Here is a 23,382-nt window from a genome sequence, read left to right on the forward strand (position 1 = left end):
ATTTAAGATTAGACAAGCTGTTAAAAGTAAAAGACTAAAGACTTGTCAGTTTTTTTTATTTTAAATTTAGAGATATTAAATTCTTTAAAATATCAATTTTCAAATATTTTAATTAATTACTACTGACATCAAGATTCTTAAGATGATATAGTTTCTTAAAAGTATCAGAATCAAGATATGCAAGTTTATTTAATTTTAAACTTAATTTTTTCTAATTCAAATAATCTGATAAATAATAATAATACAAATAAATGTATGCAACTATAAATAACATGATACAAACAATAAATATACTGTGAAAGTAAATTTAATTATTTTAACTATTTATTAATTCATTTACATAGTTGTTAATAATAGCTAAAAATTAATAGTTTATTTCTTGATCAAATATGGATTTTATTTGGAAGAAAATATATAATTCATGTAATTTTTTTGTAATATTAATATTTTTAAATGTTTTTATAAACTATGATAAATTTTTGATAGTTAATTGATTAACAAATTCAGAGAAGATCGTAGAAATAGTTTAAACCTTGTCCAAGTTCCCAAATTGATATTCCAGTACCCATATCTTTGGCAAGTTGAATTCTTTGTTGAAGTGAAAAAAGTGTTGGATAAAAAACAAATGAACTTCCAACTTTTGTTCTGTAAATTAAAATAGTAAAATAATTTGATTATTTATATGATAAATCTCACGTATTTGATTTATGAAATTAAACATACTTGACTTCAAAATAGTGTTCCTTGCTTCCATCATCCCATTTAATTTTTCCTTTGTGTGATTCAACTAACTCTAAATACTGTGAGCCAAGTATTGCTCCACCACCTTCAAGGCTATAATTATAGCCATAAAAATTCAAACCCATTAGTATTTGCTGACGTCTTGGATCATCATCATTAGGGACTAATTTTTCAATGCATTTTCTAGCCCAATCCAAAGGACTGTTTGGTCCTGGACGTTGTACTGATGAATAATCATATGTCATCAATGAAAAATAATCAACGATTGGTGATAATAAATCAAAATGTGTCTGTGAAAATACATCAGTTTCTGAACTATAAAAATAAAAATTTACTCAATTATTATCTATTTATTAATGTAATATATAAAAAAGTAAAATAAATAATTTGCCTTCTTGATGGAGGAATAACAAGAACAACTTGTAAATTATTTTTCTTCAATTCTTCACTCAGTGATTTAATTAAATCAATAATAATTCTTGTGTCAACTCCAGAATAATAAAATCCAATCCAAATTTCTAAAACGTAGCCATGAAATTTGTGTTTCTTTGAAAAAAAAAAAACAATAAAAAGTATTATTATCATGAAAATATTTTTGAATTAATCTTGTTCCATCTTACCTTGGCTGTTTCAATAAGTGCTTGTACCAATTGAGCTCTTCTTGCTTCATTTTTATGAAGATTAATTATTTCTTTGGGTTTCCAGTTTTCAAATAACAAACGAGGCAATACTAAAAAACAAATCATTAACCAATAATTATTGTTATAATTAAAAAAAACATTAGCTTTATTTACCTTTCAGTTGATGAATTGCATCATTAGCTGTGCGAATGTCTTTGAGCCATTTTTCTTGTACATCATGTGTTGCAATTTTAAATTCTTTGATACTTCCATTTGGCAGTGTTAACCAAGTTGGTGATACTGATGTTAATTTACCATGAAATGTTTTAGCCACTTCTAGACCTCCACTGTTCCACTAAAAAGTATTTCTCAATCGTTTCATTCCAACAATTTTATTTATTAAAATTATAACAAATATTAATTAAGCAACAAACCGGTGTAATGTATCCCAAAACTTCACCATCAAAATTTCTATGATTAGTATCTTGATGATATAAACCAGATTCACGAAGAATATCAATATTTTTTGGATCCTTGACGACTAAACCTCTATCAAAAACACTTTGATCAACTGGTCCTTTCTGTAAATAAAATTAAAAAATTAACATTGTTTATTATTAATAATTCAAATAATTGTAATAACCTGATTATCTTTTTTTTTTCCTTTGTCTTTTCGTTGTTTGTCTTTTGGTGGTGACAATGTTGATAACGTCAAACCAACCATTAACAAGACAATAACAATTAAACTCCAATACTTCATGGCTTGCTTGAAATATTATTTTATTTTTATTAAATTAAAAAAAACTAACAAATTATGTTTTTATTATTTATCCATTTTATCCACTTATTTTCAAATTAATATGTCAACATTTTGTCTGTGTCAACCGGCTAACTCTGTTTTTTTTTTATTTATCCATGTGTTTTGATTTTGACCAGCTGGCAAAAAATTTACTCCAAAATACAAATCGTGCGCAGTCAATCCATTGCGCACCACAGGTTCAATGTATTTTCTTTCCATTAGTTTTGTTATACGTGTCACAAAAATAAAACGACACATCGTTATAGAATAACAACAATTGCAAAAAAATAGTTTATTCAATAACAAATTATAAAAATAGATTATCAACAATTAAATGTTCAACAATGATATGTAAAAGTTAATTTTGAATCATATATAAAATGTTAAAAAAATATAGTTTAAGTTGTTTGGTTATATTAGTGGTGATATTGATATTTGTCAGTGTTGATGGATTTAGTGGACATCAAAATCCTGATGTATTGTATAAAATAAATTGGCCAGGAAAAATTGACCATAATTTTGATGTATGTATTATTTTTTATTAATGTTTATAAAATTGTTTTTAAAAAAATGGAGTAAATAATTTCATGGCAAGTTTGTTGACAATATTTAAAAACAACTTTATTTTTATTTTCAGGAACCACAAGAACATCTTGAATATTATCCAATAACAACAGCTGATAATGAAAAATATATTTGTACAATTCCAGTTGCTAAAGAGGCAGAAAAAAATTCAGCTGAACTTTACACAGGACCAAATCCAATTGATCTTTTAACAAAATTAGTTGAACAAAATTCGTGTTCATACAAAGTATAAAAAAAAATTATTAAAATTGTTTTTGTTGATGTATTTATTAATTAATTTTTATATTTTTTTGATATTTAGTTGGAGTCATATTGGACTTATGAAGTATGTCATGGTAGATATGTTAGACAATTTCATGAAGAACGTGAAGGAAAAAAAATAAAAATCCAAGAATATTCATTGGGTACATTTGCAAAAGGTGAACGTGAAAGATTATCAGTATATTATGATGAACTTGCTAAAAATCCAGATAAAAAATTACCAACTAAAAAATTTGATGGTGTTCCAATGCCATATGTTGAAATTAAAATGACAAATGGTACACTTTGTGATTTAAGTAATAAACCAAGAACAATAAAATTACTTTATATTTGTCATCAACATGGTAAAAATGAAATATTATCATTTGAAGAAACATCAAGCTGTGAATATGAAGCAATTATATTTACATCATTAATATGTAGTCATCCAGATTATGGTCCACGTGGTCATGGTGAAGATGAAATTAATTGTATTCCAACTGATAAAACACCTAAAAAACCAAAATCACTTGCTGCACTTGAAGCAGAAAGTATTAAACTTCGCCATCAAAAAGTCATGGTAAAAATTAATCATCAAGTAATTATTTAAATAAATTAATGCAACATTTTATTATGATTTTCTTTAATTATTATTTTTTTATTTTTTTTTTTTGTAAGCGAATGATTTTTTATATATTTATTTATACACAGTGCAAATTATTTATATAAATTTTTTTATTTTATAGCTTATAACTTGCCTCTCAGTTGTATTTACTAGAAGCATGTTTTTTATTTTAATTAATTATTTATTTATTTACGAGTTTTTAAAAAAAGATTCATCACCAGGACAATCACTAGATGAGCAGAAATAAAAATAAATAAACAAAAGAATTTTAACAAAATAAATAAAATTCTATTGATTTTTCTTTTTTCTTTTACTCAAAAATATTTTTTTTTTTGTATATTTTATTATTATTTGTTGAAAACAGGAGGGCAAACCACAGAAACTGTATGCAATCTTCCATGTAGATAAAAACAGCAAGGTCAGAAAATATATTTAGGAAAATAGGAATATATTTTTAATTTTTTTCATATCATTTCATTAAGTGTGTTTTGCTTTTGTTAATTATTTCGACACTAACTGCATCCTTAAAAAAAAAAAAACAAACTTAATTAAAATATAATTGATCATTTGATAAAAATACTAAATATGTTTTTTGATACGAAAATTTTAGGATGGTGAGCCAAGAGTCAGAGTAGAAATTCATTCAGCTGATGAAAAGGATCTTAAGGGAGATGAAAATTTAGGATCGTTACTTGAAAATTCTGGTCAAACAGTAACTGATATAAGCCCAGTTAAAAGTTTTTTGAGTGGAAAACATTGTCTTCATGGGGTAAATATTATTTATATTTACATATAATCAATTGTTAAATTATTTATTTATATTTTAAGGGTCATGGATGGTGGAAATATGAATTTTGTTATGCTCGTTCAGTTGTCCAGTATCATGTTGAAAGAGATGGCTCAAAATTAGTTGTTGATCTTGGTAAATTTGATAAAAAAAAACATATTGAATGGATTGAAGCAAACCCCATTAAAAAACCAAAACAAATACATTTAAGAAAACAACTTTCTCATTTTTATGGTGATGGAAGTTATTGTGAAAAAACTGGTAAATCAAGACAAACTGAGGTAAAAATAATCATCAATTAAAATTCATTTCAACTGAAAAAAATAGTTTCTAAGTGTATATTTTTTTCTCTGTAGGTTCGATTAATGTGTGCAGAAAATCAATCAGGTTCTACATCAAGTGTATCACTATCACTTCATGAGCCAAAAACATGTGAATACGTATTGAGTGTTGAATCAGCGTTAATTTGTGATATTCTTGCTCTTGCTGATGACAATGGTCTTATAAATAACGAGCCAACTATTAATTTTGAAATATTAAAAACAGAAACATCATCATCAAAAACGTCAAACAAAGATGAAACCACCGAAGAGAAAAAAATAGAATTATAAATTTTTTGTTTGATAAGTTTTGTAAATTATATATATATAAAAAAAAACATTTTAAATAATATAATATCTACTGTTATTAAATTTTATATTAGACCTTTTTTTTTTTTGGGAGGGGAGTATACTATTATAATGATGAAGAGATCAACCGACATTGAGGCCAATTCCAACATGAAGATTTTCTTGAATATGATTGTATTGACAGCTCAGTAATAATGATGCACCAGGTACAGGATATAATTTTTTTTCAAAAACACCAGCAACAGTTGTTGTTGTATCAACATATCCCTTGAATATCATATCAGCATGAGGAATATCAAATTGATAATAAATTGTACCAGTTGAATCTTGTTTTTGTAATTTTGTTTGTAATTCAACACCAAGTTGTAACTGTTGACTTGCTTTATGATGATAACATGCATGAATTCCAGCATGTCCAATTGTTGTTGATAATGTCCATATACCAGTTGAATATCTAAATGCTCCAGCAACATGACTTTGTTGTCCACCAATAATATCAGGACTACGTTTTGCTGATACTTCAATTCCCATTGTTAATCTTGGTGTAAATGCTTGAAGATAATAAAATGATATTGTTCCACATTGTTTTAAAAAATCAGGATCATCAATTGATGCTGATAATGTCATATCATCACGTCTATATTCCATTGTTGATTTTGATGTTAAACATTTACCATTAAACATTTGTGTTATATGTTTTATTCTTAAACGACAACCCAATGTATGTATCCATGTTGCAGCTAAATGTCCATCTGGTCTTAATGTACCATTTATTTCTGGATATCTTTCATTTGGTGCTGCTTTTTTATCACCTTGATAACATGCACCAAATGTATAACCAGTTGGTTCAACTGGACTTATTTTTATCATATGACAGGTTGAAAAATTACTACTTAAACTTTTTTTAACATTCAATCTTACACCTTCAAAACATCTTGGATATAAATCTTCAACTTTTTTGTGTACTTCACCAAGTGTTCCTGGATTTCCTGGTGCATAACCATGAGGACATGGTACACATGGTGGATTTTTTTTTCTTCCTGATGCATAAATTATACCCATCATACAATTATACTCTTTTTGTAAATTAAATTAATATTATTATTTTCTTTTTTATTGGTTAATAAATTATCTAAAAAATTAAAAATTTACAAATAAATATTAGTTAAATTTTTTTTGAAAAAAATCCGCCATTTATTTACAAGTCGGTATAAAAGATTACAACAATTTCTTACGTCATCTTGCGGTTCGAAAAATCATTACAGATAGAAAAAAAAACAAAATAAATAAATAAAAGTGCATGTGTGTGTGACGTGTGTGTGCATGTGTCGGCTTGTAATAATAATAAATAATAAATAATTCGAGTTGTTGACTTGATGAAAACGTCGAGTTGGCAAGAATAAAAAAAAAGATTTTTTACAACCTGACAAACAAAATACAACAAAAACTTTGTTTATGTGTATATTAATGTAAAAATAATTTATACTATTAATTTGTAATGTTTTATTAAAAGTTGGTAAATTTATTTTATTAAAAATATGATGGATAAAAAATTGGGTCGGGTTGATGACCTGGTGCAATCAGTTAGTTTGCATAATCCACGTAAACTTTTATTAAATGGTTATGTATTACCATTTTTAACACTTGAAATAGCATGGATATTTAATTGGATATTTGTTTATGGTATTGATGATTATTTTCATGAGGGTCTTGTCGGAATTGGTGCAATTGGAGTATTACAAATATTTTTATGTCTTTGTTGTCAATGGTCTGTTCATGTTTACTGTTTTCTCAATTGCAGTTCAGTAAGTATATTTATTTTGATTATAAATATTGATAACAATTACAAAAACAACAATATAATTTTAATAATAATTTTTCTAGTCTAAAGATCCATACAAATCTACAGTTGTCAAAGTAATACCAACACCAAATAATGGAAGTTCTGAGCTAGTAAAATTGCATCAAGCAAAAAATAAAGAACCATGGTTTATATTTCAAAAAACAAAATATTATTGGAGCTCTGAAAAAAATGAATTTTGTGGTTTAAATTTTCCAATAAATAATACAATAAAATATTATTGTGATTGGAGAGGTTATCAAAATGAAAATGATATATTAGATACTGAAGAAAAATATGGAACAAATAAATTGGATATGTTTATACCAGAAGCATGGGAATTATTTAAAGAACGTGCTGTTGCACCATTTTTTGTATTTCAAATTTTTTGTGTATCATTATGGTGTTTTGATGAATATTGGTATTACAGTATATTTACATTAATTATGTTAACAATGTTTGAATATATATTGGTACGTCAACAATTACGTAATATGGCTGAAATTCGTAAAATGGGTAATAAACCATATATGATAAATGTATATAGAAATCGTAGATGGAGAATGATGTTTACTGATCAATTAATACCTGGTGATATTATATCAATAACAAGATCAATAAATGATCATTTAGTACCTTGTGATATATTATTATTAAAAGGACAATGTGTTGTTGATGAAAGTATGTTAACTGGTGAATCAGTACCACAAATGAAAGAATCAATTGATGATATTGATGATAATAATAATACATTAAATATTGATAGTAAACATAAAATTTATGTATTATATGGTGGTACTAAAGTTGTACAACATACACCACCAAATAAAAATTCAACATTAAATGCAACTGATAAAGGATGTATTGGTTATGTATTACGTACTGGTTTTTCAACATCACAAGGAAAATTATTAAGAACAATATTATTTGGTGTTAAACGTGTTACAGCAAATAATCTTGAAACATTTGGTTTTATATTATTTTTATTAATATTTGCAATTGCTGCTGCATCATATGTATGGATAAATGGTACAGCTGATCCAACAAGAAGTCGTTATAAGCTATTTTTAGAATGTTGTTTAATATTAACATCAGTTATACCACCAGAATTACCAATTGAATTATCACTTGCAGTTAATACATCATTACTTGCATTATCAAAACTTGATGTTTATTGTACTGAACCATTTAGAATGCCATTTGCTGGTAGAGTTGATGTATGTTGTTTTGATAAAACAGGTACATTAACAAGTGATAATTTAGTTGTTGAAGGTATTACTGGTATTGATGGTAGTGATTGTATTATTGATGCTGATGAATCATCAATTGAAAGTATACAAGTATTAGCAACATGTCATTCATTGGTACAACTTGATGATGGTATTGTTGGTGATCCATTAGAAAAATCAACATTAAAAGCTGTTAAATGGAATTTAACTAAAAATGATGCTGTTGTACCATTAAAAGGAAAATTACGTGCATTAAAAATTGTACATAGATATCATTTTTCATCATCATTAAAAAGAATGTCTGTTATTGCTGGTTATAATATGCAAAATTCAACTGAAACAAATTATATTGTAACAGTTAAAGGTGCACCAGAAACATTACAAAGTATGTTTATTGATATACCAAAAAATTATGAAAATATTTATTTATCATTTTCAAGAAGAGGTGCAAGAGTATTAGCATTAGGACATAAAAAATTAACAGGACCAATGACATCACAAGATTTACGTTCACTTACAAGAGATCAAGTTGAAAAAGATTTAACATTTGCTGGTTTTGTTATAATAAGTTGTCCATTAAAACTTGATTCAAGTAAAGTTATTAAAGAAATTATTAATGCATCACATATTGTTGTTATGATAACTGGTGATAATCCATTAACAGCATGTCATGTTGGTAAAGAATTATATTTTTCTGATAAACCAACAACACTTATATTAACAAAGCATATTGATAATTATCGTTGGGAAAGTGTTGATAAAGAAATTATTGTACCATTTGGTTATGACAACATTAAAAAATCAAATGAAATATGGAATACATATGCTTTATGCTTAACTGGTGATGGTATTGATTATTTAAAAAATAATCATACAGATATTTTAATGAAATTATTACCACATGTTGTTATACATGCACGTTGTGAACCAAAACAAAAAGAATTTATAATAATATCATTACAAGAACTTGGTTATACAACATTAATGTGTGGTGATGGTACAAATGATGTTGGTGCATTAAAACATGCACAAGTTGGTGTTGCAATATTATCAAGTCCACCAGAAAAATTATTATCAAATAAAATTGATAATTCATCAGCAAATAAAAGCTCAACAACAACAACAACAGCAACAACAACATCATCAACCACATCAATCACAAATAATACATCTAAAAATTTGACAAAACAACAATTAAATAATGTTCAATTACAACAATTATTACAAGAAATTGATGAACAAGAACGAGCAACAATTGTTAAATTAGGTGATGCATCAATTGCAGCACCATTTACAAGTAAATTATCATCAATACAATGTATTTGTCATGTTATTAAACAAGGAAGATGTACACTTGTAACAACATTACAAATGTTTAAAATATTGGCATTAAATGCACTTGTACTTGCATATAGTCAATCAGTTTTATATTGTTCTGGTATTAAATTTAGTGATTCACAAGCAACTGTACAAAGTTTTCTTTTGTCATTTTCATTTTTTTTTATATCAAGATCAAAACCACTAAAGACACTTTCAAAACAGAGACCATTACCAAATATATTTAATTTATATACTATTTTAACTGTTTTACTACAATTTTCAGTACATTTTGTATGTCTTATATATTTGGTTAGAGAAGCAACTATTTATTCACCACCAGAAGAAAAATTACGAGCTCTTTTAGGAACTTCAAATGTTACAGAAACTGTTGTTAATGATGCTGAAGAAGTTGAAGAAATATTTGAAGCTAATGTTGTCAACAGTGCTGTTTACATTATTTCATTGGCACTTCAAGTATCAAACTTTGCTGTCAATTATAGGGTATGTTTTTATTATTTTAATATATTATTAAATATTTTATATTTACTATTTATATATAATTATTTTGTTTTTATATTTACAGGGGGTACCTTTTATGGAAGGTTTGACTGAAAATAAACCATTGTTTTATTCACTCGTTGCTAGTTTTGGTCTTATTATAGGCTTGACCTGTAATTTAATACCACCAATGGCTGAAATGCTTAAAATTGTTGATTTTCCAGATGAATTTCGTAAAATATTAATCATGGTATTGATTGGTAATTTTATGGCAACATTTGCTGTTGATAGATCATGTCGCTGGCTATTTGGCGAAGGCGAATTGAAAAAATTGTGATTTAAAATTGCAAATTAGAAATAATTTAAAAACAAAAAAAAAGAATACTGTCAAACAAATGATAAATAATTAATAGAAAAACAAGAAAAAAAAGTTTTTCTCTCTTGGGAATAATTTTTAGTTTATGCTCACAATAAAAATTGTATTTTTTTTTTTTTTTTAATCTAGAATTTTCAATAAATCTTAGGAACAATGAATTTAGTTAATTTATAAAAATACAATAATACGTAAATATATTGAATGTGGCAAATTTTGATGTATAAATATCGATTATCATAAGCATAATTTAAAGTCATAACATTCCAATTGTTTGTGAATATTTATTCAACTACGTGTATCCAATATTTTTCGTCACTTTCTCATAATACCATTTCACGAAATAAAAAATTTTTAGCATCTTTTTTTTTTTTTTTTTATAAATAAAAGAATAAAAAAACTTAAGAAATAAAGAAAAACAGTAATTGTAAACAGTTAAAATAAAAAAAAAAAAAAAGGCTGATTGAAAATTAGATTTAACGTGCAATTAATTGATTGTTTTTTAATTAATAAATGTAATAGAAAAATAATAAATAAAATAAACATTGTAAGTAAATGAAGTTGTGTTATTTAAAAAAAAAAAAAATATTTTGCATCAATTTTTTTTATTTATATAAATAAATTGTTGCGGTCAATTGATGTGTGTCACCGAATTAAATTTTATTATTTAAAAAGCTAAAAATATTATCAACAATCAACAAGTTATTATGTATTTTTTTTCAACTTATTTACTAAAAATTAAATAATATTTCAGACGTAACACGATTTTATAAATGATAATTTTTTATTGGTTGGCATTTTAACTGGAGGAGAGGGAAAAGTTTCAAGTGGAAACTTTCGCTGTTAAAGAACTGTAAGCAATTCGTCATTACGATATCTTAGTAGACTACAGTTAGCCAATTTCAATTCAGTATCTTGTTTAATATTAAAAACATGCTGTTTATTATTTAAACAAAAACAATAAATAAATAAAATATTCGCGTAATTAGTGCTACACTTTGAGTTCAAGTTTACACAACACATTGTAATCTCATAATAAACATAGACTGATAAAATTTCTTCACAAGGTCAATGACCTGTCATCAGAATTATAATTTTTAAATTATCTCAAATATCAAGTGCAACATTGTGACTTAAATACAATTTTATTCAACTTGTTTTTACAATGATAAAATAACACAAAAAAAAACTCATTTGAATGTGTCTGTGCAATTATTACCGATGGTTGATTAATGCATGACAGTATATCGAACATTATTATTATTATCTTTATAATGACCAAACTGTTATTCAAACTTGCACTCGCGTGATCAGTGTTTTATATAAGTTTTTTAAAAATATTTTAACAAGATTTTAACGACTCAAATTTAGCTTAAAAGTCACATTTTTTAGTTTCTATGTAACACCAATAAAATATACTATAAATATAAATTAAACTATTTATATAAAAGTAGGTATCCAACTGTCCAAGAATTTCTCTTATACATTCTTTCTTATCGACTTGTAATTTATAACTAATTAGTTTTTAATTAATAATTATAATTTTTTAAAATTATTTACATATTGATTTAATTGCACACTTATCTTGTATAACAATAATTGTATGATTATTTATTTTTTTTTCATTTTTTTATATTCCTTTTATGATTGATGCTCTTGAGCCAATATTTATTATACACTTATGTTAAATTGACCTTGATAAAATCTTGTTTTGGCATTAGCTACAATTGTTGTTTATTTTTAAATAATGTGATTGAATAAAATGAAGTTTTTATTGATGATAATTATTGCTCTAGAAGAACATGTAGTGTAGGATATTAAAATACAAGATTTATTATTTAATAATTTATTATTTTTATTGAGTGTTGGTTGAGACTTTGATATTGTAAATTACAATGTACTGCTTGTTATGCCACAGTTGAACATTCGAGTATTTTTTTTTTTATAAATTATAAGTTGAAACAGATAATAAATCATGACAGAAATGGATGATAGATGGTTTTTTCATTGGACTGATTGGCTTGTTTTTGGATTGATGCTGAGTTTTTCAGCAATTGTCGGTATTTGGCATTATCAAAAAGCAAAAAAATCAACAACAATTGATTATGCACTTGGTAAATCAGGACTAAGTGTTTTTCCAGTTTCTGCATCATTAATTTCCAGGTGAAATTATTTATTAATTTCTTAGGTATTGATGTATCATTATTTTAACGAATGATTAATTAAATTTACAGTTTTATTTCGGGAATAACTTTACTTGGAACACCAACAGAAATTTATAACTTTGGCACACAATATTGGGTAACAATAATTTCAATTTTGTTTGCTGGAATAATTGTTGGAAATGTTTATTTACCGGTATTCATGAAATTGGTAATTAAAAAAAAAAAACCTATTAGTTATTTTAATTAATATAATACTAAATATAAAATATTATTTAAAATCAATTTATTATAGAAACTCAATTCTTGTTATGAATATTTGGAATTACGTTTCAATAGAAGTGTGAGAGTATTAATATCACTGATATTCGTTATTGATGTGGTAAGTACGATAATTATTGTATAATGAAAAATAAAAAATTTGTAATTAGTTTGAAAATAATTTAATTTTATCGTAGGTTTTGTATCAATCGATTGTCGTTTACGTTCCATCATTAGCACTTAATCAAGGTATTTTTAAAATTAATTATAAAACTCAAAAAGTTTTTTAATCAAATGCAATTAAAAAAAAAAAAAGATGAAAATAATTTTATATTGAAGTTTAAAAAAATCAATTTTTTCTGTTTACTAAATGTGTTTTTTTTTTTTTTTTCATTTCAGTTACGGGAATTAATATACATTTGATTGGAGTTATTGTTTGCTCTGTTTGTGTATTTTACACAGTGATGGTAAGAACTTTTAATTAAAAAAAAAAAAAAATTAAAAATTACTCTGTAGTAATTTTCTATGAGAGCATATATATATATAAATAAATAAATTTTAAACACAATAAAAAATGCTTAGAGGCCATTGAAATTGTTTATGGAAGAAAAGACTTCTTACAATGTCAATTTCACTTAAAAATATATGTATAACAAGTGCAATATACCTAAACTGATCCCTTTAACAATGAGCTCCAACACAAACACGTAGAAGCCATTCTTTCTTTTTTCATTTAACAACTGTCCTTGTTTGTCCTATCAACTCAAAAGCAAAGTGATTAATTACTCGTTCATGTAATTATTTGAACAATTTGTTAAACTTTCAAATTAATGAAAATTTACAATGGGTCAGTTGAATCACTTTGATAAATTGTATCAGACTATCCTATTATTTAAAAAGTAAATTTAAACAAAAAAAAGTATATATATATATTAAATGTATTTATACAATTTATTTGTTTAATTTTGTCAATGATTATTTGTTAAATTTTTTGATAATGAATAATGATAAATAATGTATTGTTAATTATCAAAGTAATTGGTATTGATTTGTTTTATTTTTAGGGTGGTATTAGAGCTGTTGTTTGGGCTGATGCATTTCAAGTTTGTGTTATGACTGCTGCATTTATAACAGTAACAATTTTAGGTACTTATGAAGTTGGTGGTCCAAGTGAAGTATGGAAAAAAGCATTAAATTCAAATAGAATTGAATTTTTAAACTTTGATTTATCATTATATACAAGACACACTGTTTGGTCAGTATTATTTGGTTCTTGTATGTATAGTACAGCATATATTGCTGTCAATCAAACAGTTGTACAGAGATACAGTTCATTACCCAGAATTAAAGATTCAAAAATAGCACTTACAATATTTACAATTGGAGTTATGTTTTTTATATCATTGACATGTTGGTGTGGGCTTGTTGTATTAGCATGGTGGTCATCACCAAAATGTGATCCAAGAGCATCAGGTCTTGTAAAAGCTGATGATCAAATGTTGCCTGCTTATGTCATGCAAATTGCTGGTAAATTTTATGGTATACCAGGATTATTTGTTGCTGGTATATTCAGTGCTGCTTTGAGGTAAATTAATTGCTTTTTTTTATTATAATTAATTTTATAATTAATTTATTTTTCTATTTAGTACTTTATCAGTTGGATTAAATTCAACTTCTGTTGTTTTGTTGGAAGATTTTGTCAAAGGAACATTTAGACTCAAACCAAATGATCGATCAGCAACAATTTTTGTTAAATTTGTTGTTATTTTATTGGGTCTTGTTGCTCTAGGATTGATGTTTGTTGTTGAACAACTTGGTGGAGTATTAGCTGTGAGTTTAAATTTTTCTAGCTGTAGATATGCATTGATTAACTTTTTATTTTTATTTTAGCTGACGAATAGTCTAGCTGCTATTGCTGCTGGTACATCATTTGGTGTATTTTCACTTGGAATGTTAAATCCTTCAGCAAATTCAAAGGTATTTTTATTATTTTCTCATTTATTAATTGAGTATTTGATTAATTAATTTTTATCAATTATTTAGGGAGCATTTATTGGTGCTATAACAGGATTCATCGTTGCTGGATGGTCTAGCCTTGGTTCAAATGCAATGGTCGCAACTGGTGATATTATTCCAAAAAAATTGCCAGTTGATCTTACGAGTATTGGTTGTCCAAGTAATATAAGTCAAAGTTTTCTCAATCAATTTCCAGTTGACCATGAGTTAGTAATACTTTTTAAATTGAAAAAATAAATTCATTTTAATGAAAAGAATAATTAAATAATTAAACTTTTATAATCAACAGTGAGAGTAACATTTTTCCACTTTATCGATTATCCTATCATTGGATTTCACCAATGGGCACAATTGTCGTTATCATTGTTGGTAGTTTAGTTAGTTGGATAACAAGATCCTCAACTTCTGGCAATATTGATCGTGATCTGCTATCACCTGTGATACACAGGTATGATTGTTATCTTAAATATACTTTTAATTTTGATTTAGATCATTTAAAACAAATAAATTTATTTAATTTTACAGGTGGGTGCCAAAAACAACAAATTCATTTGACCAAACAGGTCAACATTATCCTCTAAAAGAAGCACCAAGATCATCAAGGGTAATTAAAATTAATAAATTAATAAATGTTTAAGATACAAAATTAAATTTTTCTTTTCAATTTACAGAAACCATACGTACCAAGTGCAACATAAAATAAATTAATTTTCGTTGAGTTAATTAATGAAAATAAAAAATTTATTAAATTTTATTTAAATGTTATATAAACATTTCTATGAATTTATGGAGTGTTGAACAAGATTATATATTTGTATATATATTTCTTTCTCACTCACTCTTTTGAAAACTTTTCTATGAGTATAAACTGAGTTTGTTTGGTTTTCAAGCTCACAGCAGTCCAACCAGGATATTAAGGAAAAGCAACGACAAACATCCTGAATAATGAAACACACGTTTACATTTACTTACCAATGAAAAATTTTTTACTATATGAATGTATTTTAATTATTAACTGCCTTATTTTCATTTAAAAAACAATTAAATTCGTAATTATATATAAATGATATAGTCAAAAATAATAAAACTTTTGAAAACTTAATTTATCTTTTTTTTTTATTCAAATAATTAATATTTGAAAAATAATAAATATATTTTTGCTATAATTTAAGATTTAAAAAATAATTTTTAAAATTCGTAAAAATAAATTAACACTAATATGCATAACTATAAGTAGTTAAATAAATATTATTTGTGAGAATAATCCGTTAAACTTTTGCAGATATCTTGGAATAATCTTGACTATATAAATGAATTCTTACAGAATTAATTGGACTCTGTAGTGTTAGCGGCTGAAATAGTGGAAGAACAAAATCCTTGGGTAAACTAAACCAAATGGAAAATCAACTCGGACCTTTAGTTTAATGATAAGTAAACACGCTTGTTATAAACCAAATGATTAAATAATTTCACAATATATTTACTTATTGTTAATAATATTTTTATCTTAAATTTAATTAAAATAATGATAAAAAAATATTTCCATAAAATCCCGGGATAAAATTTTTGAATTATTATTTATAAATTTATTTCAAAGAAACAGAGTGATTAAACATGATGATTATTTAATTAAATTAAGTATGTTTAAAATTCATAAAATGTTCATTAGGTAATTTTAAAAAATTTCAAGAGCACTGGCAATGTCAAGAATTTAATGTCAATTTGTAAAGGAATACTCTGATCAAATACTACATTTGAGTGGATATATATATAGTTACTGTCAACGACAGAAATGAATAAACGGAATAACTAATTTATCAATTCTTTGCTCAGCATCGATTGAAGGAAAGACACTATTTACAAACTCGTGTAAATATACCAGTCCGTTTTCATTTGGTATCATATACATTGACTAGTTTGGTTTATATTTGTACGGAAAATCGCCGTGGGTATTGAGCCAAAATATATTCAACTTTAACAAACAAAACGTTCACGTGTAAATTTTAGTTAAGTATATTTAACATTAATTCTTTTTAGTCAAGATATAAATATAATATTTTAATGTGTCAATATTTAATAATCTACAAAATTTTTATTGAATTATTAAATTTTTTAATTTGTTTCGTTTTATATTATTTTGTCTAAAGTTGCAGCTTTCTATTTTTTTATAAGGGAGTTTATAAAAATGGCTGATAATTAATTTTTTTCTTGATTAATTAAACAAGTGTATTTATTAATTTCACAAAAATGTCATGAGATTAACCAATGACTCCTCGAAATAATAGGTGGAACAAGAGAAACATGATATTGAACAAATTTTTTACCGAACAAACCCTGGTCGAAATATTTCTCCGACTTATTTCTCTCAGAGGAATTTCGAAGAAAAATCGGAAAAAGACGGAAAGATCGGAGAAAGTCGGAGAAATGTTTCCACTCGGAAAATTTTATGATTTATAACAAATAGATTTTTTCATAATTCATTGAGATCACGTATCACCTGTTTTTCTTAATGTGATTCTCACCTATACTAATATTCATTGTGTCATTACATAAATGTGTTCATTCACTTTCCCTCATAACGTTAATTGGGAGAAAATACAAATCGAATTGATGATTGTTTATTGATATTGACCCCATAAATATTTTCTTCTTCATTCCCATCATGATCTAATTGTTAACAATTGTTTTGAAGCGTTCTGTTGTTTATTTCTTTCCTTCTAGAAATTTTTCTCGAATAAAGAAATTTTTCTAAAGAAAAAGAAATTTCTTTATTCGAGAGAAATTTCTTCAGTCAATCTAATTCACTTGAAAAAAAAATTTAATGCTTGAAAAAAGGAATACTTTTAGAATTAGATTGACTGAAGAAATTTTTTCTTGCATGAAGTATACTCTATAACAAGAGCTCTATAACAAACATTCTTCGTTGAAGAAAAAGCGAGTATTATGTATATAAGATTGAAAATTTAACTTACAAGATTAACTATACGACTCAAGCCTATACTTTTAAAAGTTTGTTTTTTTAAATGTAAGATGATTAATACAGAAAAATATATGTCTAGCAAGAAATCAGAAATATTTGTATAGCATTAATATTTATACATTAAATTAAATCCCAAAACTACCAGGATGATACTGTGTATTCAAGCATAAGAGAAACGTTGATCTAAGTCACCGAAAATCCAAGATAAACACAAATCTATATGACACATAATTTTCCACACATAAACCACAAGAAATTTCAATATAACATCTTGAAAATCCTTAATATCTTTAGACAATATTCTTGACACACATAAATATCAATTCGCACACCCATACACACATAAATTTTATAAATATATCTTTCTTAGTTCAAAATCTACATATTGACTAAATGAACCACCACGTTTAATACAAATTTGCATTAAAAAATTATTCATATAACTATCATTAAGTTTAAAAACTGTTGGATAAAATTATTAAATAAATTAATCATAAACTGATGCACCAATGACATCAACAATAAAAATAATAATAAAAAAAAAATCTAATAATAATACGCGTAGAATAATTATTGTTCTGTAGATTACAGATGATACAAAATAGCACAATGGTGATGAAAATTATTCATAATTTTATCATACAAGTATAAAGTTTAATAAAGTCATAGTCACTTGTTGGAAAGTAAAATGAGAATGGGCATTCATCAAGAGAGAAGAGAGAATCATCACCAACTGTAGAGGTAAAACTATGTATACCAACGAGAGGAAGGAAAAAGGAGTTATAAATACATCATGAAGACACTCCTTTTCAAGTTAAAGTAAAAGACATTGGTATATACTGGTGGGTTTATCCTAAAATACATTTACTATATACGGTATTTTCATTCTAATAAATTTGCATATATAACCAAAGTCTTAAAAGTCTTTTGATAAAAATATCTTTACAATGTTTCAATGTCGTATATATGTTAAAATATATTTTTTAAAATCTTTTGTTTTGTAAATTTAAAAACTAAATAATATTATTTATTATTATTTTAAATAATAATAACATAAAAATAACTAACAAAAATATTACAAATCAATAATTTGGACAATGACGTTATCAAAGAACGTTTTGCATATTATAAATATTTTTAGTTGTTTTAATTGTTTTGACAGTTGCAATTACAGACAGCATGTCCCACTGGAGTTTTCATATACTAATTAATATAACCAATGACAATACATCTGGGATTGACATTAAAATGAAACTCATGTGTGTTTGGTGGTGGTCGTGGTGGTCTATCATTCATGGAAATATTATAAAGGTTTAAAAAAAAAATAATATTTATAAAAAAATAATATTAAAAAAAATTTATATGAAATGGATGCATTGCAATTGGAAGGCAATTTGTCAGGTGACAGACAAGAGATGGGATAAATGGACAATTACACAAATACAATGTTTGACATTATTTCAATGACGCGAAAGACACCTGTGATTGACTGTTAATTGCCTCCGTTTGTTACCCCTTTTCTATCACTTGATAATGATTTATAAATTATAAATATTTTCCAACGGATACCATCAAATTAATTCAATGTAATCGATTGATGCAAAATTATTTTCCATTTTTTAATCTCATTTTAAAAACGTATATTTATTTTATTTAGTTCATTTTTACGAATGAAATGTTTGTTTATTTTAGGTATCTGTTTTTATTTTTTTTTTTTACAAAATATTTATTTGCTCATATTTATTTAATATATTTGTTTTAAAAATATATATTTATTTTGTAATATTCTGTTTATTTTTACATGTCAAATTTGATGCATTATTTGTAAAGAGAAAATAATTTTTTAATAGTCTGATATTAATATAAAGAGAAAAAAAAAAAAAAAACACTTTTAAATTTTATAAAAAATTTATATTCAAGTTAAATAAAAAATACGAGTATTTCATATGTAAATTTATGACAGAAAAAATTTTTTATGCTGACCCATCATGTAGGTATCTTTGTGCCTTAAATTTAACATTGACTTAATTTAATTTAAAACTCACCCTCTTTAATCACCGGCCAATTGCATCACCGCACACAAATTATGTCATTTTGCAGACCTTTTAGATCGTCATACATATACACATATTATTCGTGGACCAATTATAAGACTGATTATTATTATTACTCAATTCTAAGTAAGCTAACATTTTCTGCAAAGGCTAAATTACCTGTTTGAATAATTTATTTTATTTCCATGTGTTTAATATTTTATATATATACGAGGCAAGTAGTTATATATGTAGAAAATTCAAGTCACAGAATATTAAAAATTTAATAAATTTATTATTATTTAAAACAAAATAAAAAAAAATTAAATATTTAAAATTTACGTATCGTAAAATTTTTATTTCAAGCTATTTTATATTTCATTAAATATTTTAACAGACAATTTTATTATTTTTTAAAATTATATTCAAGTATTTTAAAAATATAATTATATATTTATGATTTTTCTAAAATTTATTATCAAGTATTTAATTAATTATCTAATTAATTCAACTGATAAATTTATAAATTTAAGACTTAAAAATTTGTCGATCGATGAATTTTTTATACAGATAGATAAAATTTTAATTCATTTTGCTTTTACATCATTTATCCCTTTTAAGAGTTATTCTCATTCTTCAATTTTCTATTTTATTACTACTCCACTTAATTTAATCACTGAACTCTTACCGATTTCCACTTTAGTTGTTTTCACGCCTTATCCCTTAAGGCTAATTTATTAATTAATTTCTTCGCTTTTTATTCTTCTCTTTAGTCTTCAAGTTGCTCCACTATAACAATTTTTTATTCTTCAATGTTGCTTTGGATCGAGAAAATATCGTCAAACCTTTTTCAAATTTAAGTAATTACTTAATGAATTTCAATTACATTAATGACCTGTAGTTGTTGTCAAAAATTTTTTAATATAAATTTCTTTTTTTTTTTTCTATTTAAATTATAATATATTTTTATTTCAACTTTATAGAAAAAAAATTAATATGTTATGTATTGTACAAATCAATAATACCATTTTGATCAAATAGAAAATTTTATTTTTCATTTAAAATATAAATTTAAATCCTTAGCGATGAAAACTTTTTTTGTTTTTTTTTTCTATTAAATGAAAAATCAAGTATTATTTATTGTGGTCTTTATATTTGTGTATATAGTTGGTTAGAGTTAATGCTGAGGTGAAAGAACGTTAAAAAAAAAATAATAAAATGATGGATAAAAATAGTCTATTATATTCGTTTCTTGAGAACATATACAAACGTTAGAGCACGAACGATTCGTTCAAACGGACAGACGTGACAGACATAATTCTCTTGGTAAGAAGTACTTAGTGATACACACTATTGAGACTCACCGGGACACCTGTCGATTCTCACGATTATGTCATTTTTTTAATTTTTTTATTTGAGCAAATTTTAATCGTTATTGATTTATATCAATGAATTTTTAAAATAACTATCAAGTTAAAAATACTTCTGACAATAATATTTCAGTTTATTATTATTTTTTTCTTTTTTAAATATAAAAAAATTGATTTTATCTGAAATTTTGTATCCATCAGTATATAGATAGAATTATTAATTTGTTAAATATATAATTCCAACTGTATAGTACATGCTGCAGAAAATATAATTCATAAAATATTCTATTAATAAATATGTCGATAAGCAGCTTTACTAAAGTACGAAATAACGAAAAAAAAAAAAATTACATTAATTACTCTAAAACACTTTTAAAATAGTGCGATTATCTATAAATTTGACAGGATAAAAATTTTTTTTTTTTTATAATATTTATAACAAGTTTTTAAAAGGATTATTTATAAACTGAAAAAAAAAAAAACTATTCGAAAAAGATTAACAGATGGGTTACGTTGTTAAATATTCTTTGCAATTTACAAATGAAAAAAAAAAATATGTATATCTAATAGAATAATGTAAATATTAAAATTAAATAATAATTTAAAAATTGTGGGTGGGCACTTTTGTCTTTTTTACATTAGCATACGAGTAAATTAAGAAAACCTGAGTCAATTACAGTAATTGCACGATTGCATTATGTATTCGACCCTTGCATTTAATTTATAAAATTTTTTTTTTTTTTTTAAACCTCACTTTATATATACTGTAATTTTATTTTATACTGTAAAATAAAATTTTACCTCTTCTATTTAATCAAATGAAAATAAATTTTTTATATCATATTTTTATGTTTTTTTTTATACTGTATATATATTTTACGTTTATTTATTTTTTGTTGTATGAGTATCGTTGACGAGTTGATAATAATTGAGTGTGTCGAAATCTCGTCTCATTGAAGCGTTATACCAATCGCCAATCGACGCTTTGCATACTAATGATTTGGTTGAATCGTGCGAATTGAAATCGACAAAACCAATTCAACCACACGTATATATATTTCAACAACATATAATGATCAAATAAAATTAATATAAAAAATTTTTTTTTTCGTTTGATGAGTCGATATTCAATATTCTGAGTGTAGATATTGATAATTTAATAAATAAAAAAATAACAGTATAAAAATTTCAAACAGAAAAAAATATTTAAAAAAAAATTAATAAAAAAGGCTATTTTTTTTTTAATTATTAATTTTTTTATATTTTTTTTTTTTAGTAAATTATTGTTGTAAAGCCCAACAATGAATGCTTTTTTCAATTATTCTTTTTTATTTTTAATTTATAATTTCTAATTTTCCATAAAAAATATAATTAATTATTTTATTTTTTTTGGTTATCAAACTTTTAATATATAGTATAAGTTTATGTTTCGCACCACGTATCCAAATATACCACGATAATTTCACAAGGGTTGTAAAGCCTTATGTTTGATACAGGGCTATCAAAGGATGTGGAGGATAGGTTGTAACTTGAAATAATAGGAATAACACTTTAAATAAATCCAAACACTGTGGCTTAAATTCTATTAATATTCACTTTATTATTTCACTAAAATTATAATTAATTGTATTATATATTGTTTATTGAGTTGACTCTAAAAAGTGTTGTCATGGACAGACACTACTATTTTATATTGTAAGTATAAAGAAATTCTGTTGTACGCGAATCAATATTAATTAGAGATGTTACGTAAACGAGTGTTGAAGAGCAACTGTTTTCTCAGTTTGTTGAAAATTGTTAAGTCCAAAAAATGGGTGTATACTTAGTTAAAAATTAGTTTTAATTGGTCAAATTAGTTCAAGAGAGGGTAAAAAAATAGGTGTAGGTGGTGGGATTTTTAGAAATAAAATTGGGCCTGGTGTGGTCCAAAGGGTGACATAAAAAATACCATGTGTAAACAAAAAATATAGATTTTACGACCGGAGAGTCCAAGACGTTTTCATGAATTTAGTTTATTTTATTATAAATTTATTTCTTTTTATTGTCGATTTTACGATCATTCTGTGTATCGAAAATACGTTAGTGCAGTTGTTTGACAGATGTGAGATTTTCTCTAATTCTTGACAAATAATGTTTTAAAAAATATGTTATAATAGTACCAAAGAGAAACTTGAGTTTATGGTTTTATTTGTTACGTGATTTTTACTCAAAAGTCTATGTATGAGTTGACCATGTGTGGGAATATTCGAGTTTGTAAAAAGCTATTAAAAGTAC

The 23,382-nt window shown here is 24.8% G+C and overlaps 5 protein-coding genes across 7 annotated transcripts; 3 read left to right on the plus strand and 2 right to left on the minus strand.

The window, feature by feature from the left end:
• Positions 1-305: 305 nt before the first annotated feature.
• LOC122851800 (chitinase domain-containing protein 1-like) lies at positions 306-2,286 on the minus strand. The gene is made up of 7 exons (XM_044151262.1): positions 2,005-2,286; positions 1,796-1,942; positions 1,536-1,716; positions 1,362-1,471; positions 1,133-1,287; positions 724-1,056; positions 306-645 (listed from the first exon to the last, which is right to left on the minus strand). The coding sequence occupies exons 1-7, from the start codon at positions 2,119-2,121 to the stop codon at positions 504-506; spliced, it is 1,185 nt and encodes a 394-aa protein (XP_044007197.1). The 5' UTR covers positions 2,122-2,286; the 3' UTR covers positions 306-503.
• Positions 2,287-2,343: 57 nt separating this feature from the next.
• LOC122851799 (endoplasmic reticulum lectin 1) lies at positions 2,344-5,072 on the plus strand. Of its 2 annotated transcripts, XM_044151259.1 has the most exons (7): positions 2,344-2,684; positions 2,798-2,971; positions 3,047-3,565; positions 3,975-4,028; positions 4,221-4,379; positions 4,439-4,678; positions 4,754-5,072. In XM_044151259.1, exons 1-7 carry the CDS (start codon positions 2,541-2,543, stop codon positions 5,006-5,008), a joined length of 1,545 nt encoding a protein of 514 aa, XP_044007194.1. In that variant the 5' UTR covers positions 2,344-2,540; the 3' UTR covers positions 5,009-5,072. The 2 variants fall into 2 exon arrangements, with proteins under 2 accessions (XP_044007194.1, XP_044007195.1); XM_044151260.1 differs by lacking the exon at positions 3,975-4,028 and having other exon boundaries at positions 4,754-5,066.
• A 22-nt stretch (positions 5,073-5,094) lies between these two features.
• On the minus strand, positions 5,095-6,088 carry LOC122851802 (mitochondrial import receptor subunit TOM40 homolog 1-like). Its single transcript, XM_044151264.1, has one exon. It carries the CDS (start codon positions 6,086-6,088, stop codon positions 5,150-5,152), a length of 939 nt encoding a protein of 312 aa, XP_044007199.1. The 3' UTR covers positions 5,095-5,149.
• A 257-nt stretch (positions 6,089-6,345) lies between these two features.
• LOC122851803 (endoplasmic reticulum transmembrane helix translocase) lies at positions 6,346-10,843 on the plus strand. Its single transcript, XM_044151265.1, has 3 exons — positions 6,346-6,831; positions 6,911-9,916; positions 9,999-10,843. Exons 1-3 carry the CDS (start codon positions 6,565-6,567, stop codon positions 10,248-10,250), a joined length of 3,525 nt encoding a protein of 1,174 aa, XP_044007200.1. The 5' UTR covers positions 6,346-6,564; the 3' UTR covers positions 10,251-10,843.
• A 259-nt stretch (positions 10,844-11,102) lies between these two features.
• On the plus strand, positions 11,103-15,827 carry LOC122851804 (sodium-coupled monocarboxylate transporter 2-like). 2 transcript variants are annotated; one of them, XM_044151266.1, is made up of 13 exons: positions 11,103-11,736; positions 12,083-12,449; positions 12,521-12,659; positions 12,744-12,830; positions 12,907-12,958; positions 13,109-13,176; positions 13,774-14,294; positions 14,356-14,539; positions 14,600-14,686; positions 14,753-14,931; positions 15,015-15,173; positions 15,251-15,329; positions 15,397-15,827. In XM_044151266.1, exons 2-13 carry the CDS (start codon positions 12,262-12,264, stop codon positions 15,421-15,423), a joined length of 1,770 nt encoding a protein of 589 aa, XP_044007201.1. In that variant the 5' UTR covers positions 11,103-11,736; positions 12,083-12,261; the 3' UTR covers positions 15,424-15,827. The 2 variants fall into 2 exon arrangements, with proteins under 2 accessions (XP_044007201.1, XP_044007202.1); XM_044151267.1 differs by having other exon boundaries at positions 12,243-12,449; positions 15,397-15,821.
• Positions 15,828-23,382: the final 7,555 nt, after the last annotated feature.

Source organism: Aphidius gifuensis, linkage group LG3, assembly GCF_014905175.1.
Source record: "Aphidius gifuensis isolate YNYX2018 linkage group LG3, ASM1490517v1, whole genome shotgun sequence".
NCBI classification, from domain to species: Eukaryota; Metazoa; Arthropoda; class Insecta; order Hymenoptera; family Braconidae; genus Aphidius; species Aphidius gifuensis.

What these genes read in the sequence shown, in the direction of transcription:
- LOC122851800 (XM_044151262.1), bottom strand. Translation starts at nt 2,121, where the DNA reads ATGAAGTATTGGAGTTTAATTGTTATTGTCTTGTTAATGGTTGGTTTG. An exon ending in CACTTATTGAAACAGCCAAG is followed by an intron (nt 1,288 to 1,361) that starts GTAAGATGGAAC and finishes TTTTTTTCAAAG; the next exon opens with AAACACAAATTTCATGGCTA. An exon ending in GAACACTATTTTGAAGTCAA is followed by an intron (nt 646 to 723) that starts GTATGTTTAATT and finishes TTTAATTTACAG; the next exon opens with AACAAAAGTTGGAAGTTCAT.
- LOC122851799 (XM_044151259.1), top strand. Translation starts at nt 2,541, where the DNA reads ATGTTAAAAAAATATAGTTTAAGTTGTTTGGTTATATTAGTGGTGATA. An exon ending in GAAAACATTGTCTTCATGGG is followed by an intron (nt 4,380 to 4,438) that starts GTAAATATTATT and finishes TTATATTTTAAG; the next exon opens with GGTCATGGATGGTGGAAATA. An exon ending in GTAAATCAAGACAAACTGAG is followed by an intron (nt 4,679 to 4,753) that starts GTAAAAATAATC and finishes TTTTCTCTGTAG; the next exon opens with GTTCGATTAATGTGTGCAGA.
- LOC122851802 (XM_044151264.1), bottom strand. Translation starts at nt 6,088, where the DNA reads ATGGGTATAATTTATGCATCAGGAAGAAAAAAAAATCCACCATGTGTA.
- LOC122851803 (XM_044151265.1), top strand. Translation starts at nt 6,565, where the DNA reads ATGATGGATAAAAAATTGGGTCGGGTTGATGACCTGGTGCAATCAGTT. An exon ending in GTTTTCTCAATTGCAGTTCA is followed by an intron (nt 6,832 to 6,910) that starts GTAAGTATATTT and finishes TAATTTTTCTAG; the next exon opens with TCTAAAGATCCATACAAATC. An exon ending in ACTTTGCTGTCAATTATAGG is followed by an intron (nt 9,917 to 9,998) that starts GTATGTTTTTAT and finishes TTATATTTACAG; the next exon opens with GGGGTACCTTTTATGGAAGG.
- LOC122851804 (XM_044151266.1), top strand. Translation starts at nt 12,262, where the DNA reads ATGACAGAAATGGATGATAGATGGTTTTTTCATTGGACTGATTGGCTT. An exon ending in ATCATTAGCACTTAATCAAG is followed by an intron (nt 12,959 to 13,108) that starts GTATTTTTAAAA and finishes TTTTCATTTCAG; the next exon opens with TTACGGGAATTAATATACAT. An exon ending in ATATTCAGTGCTGCTTTGAG is followed by an intron (nt 14,295 to 14,355) that starts GTAAATTAATTG and finishes TTTTCTATTTAG; the next exon opens with TACTTTATCAGTTGGATTAA.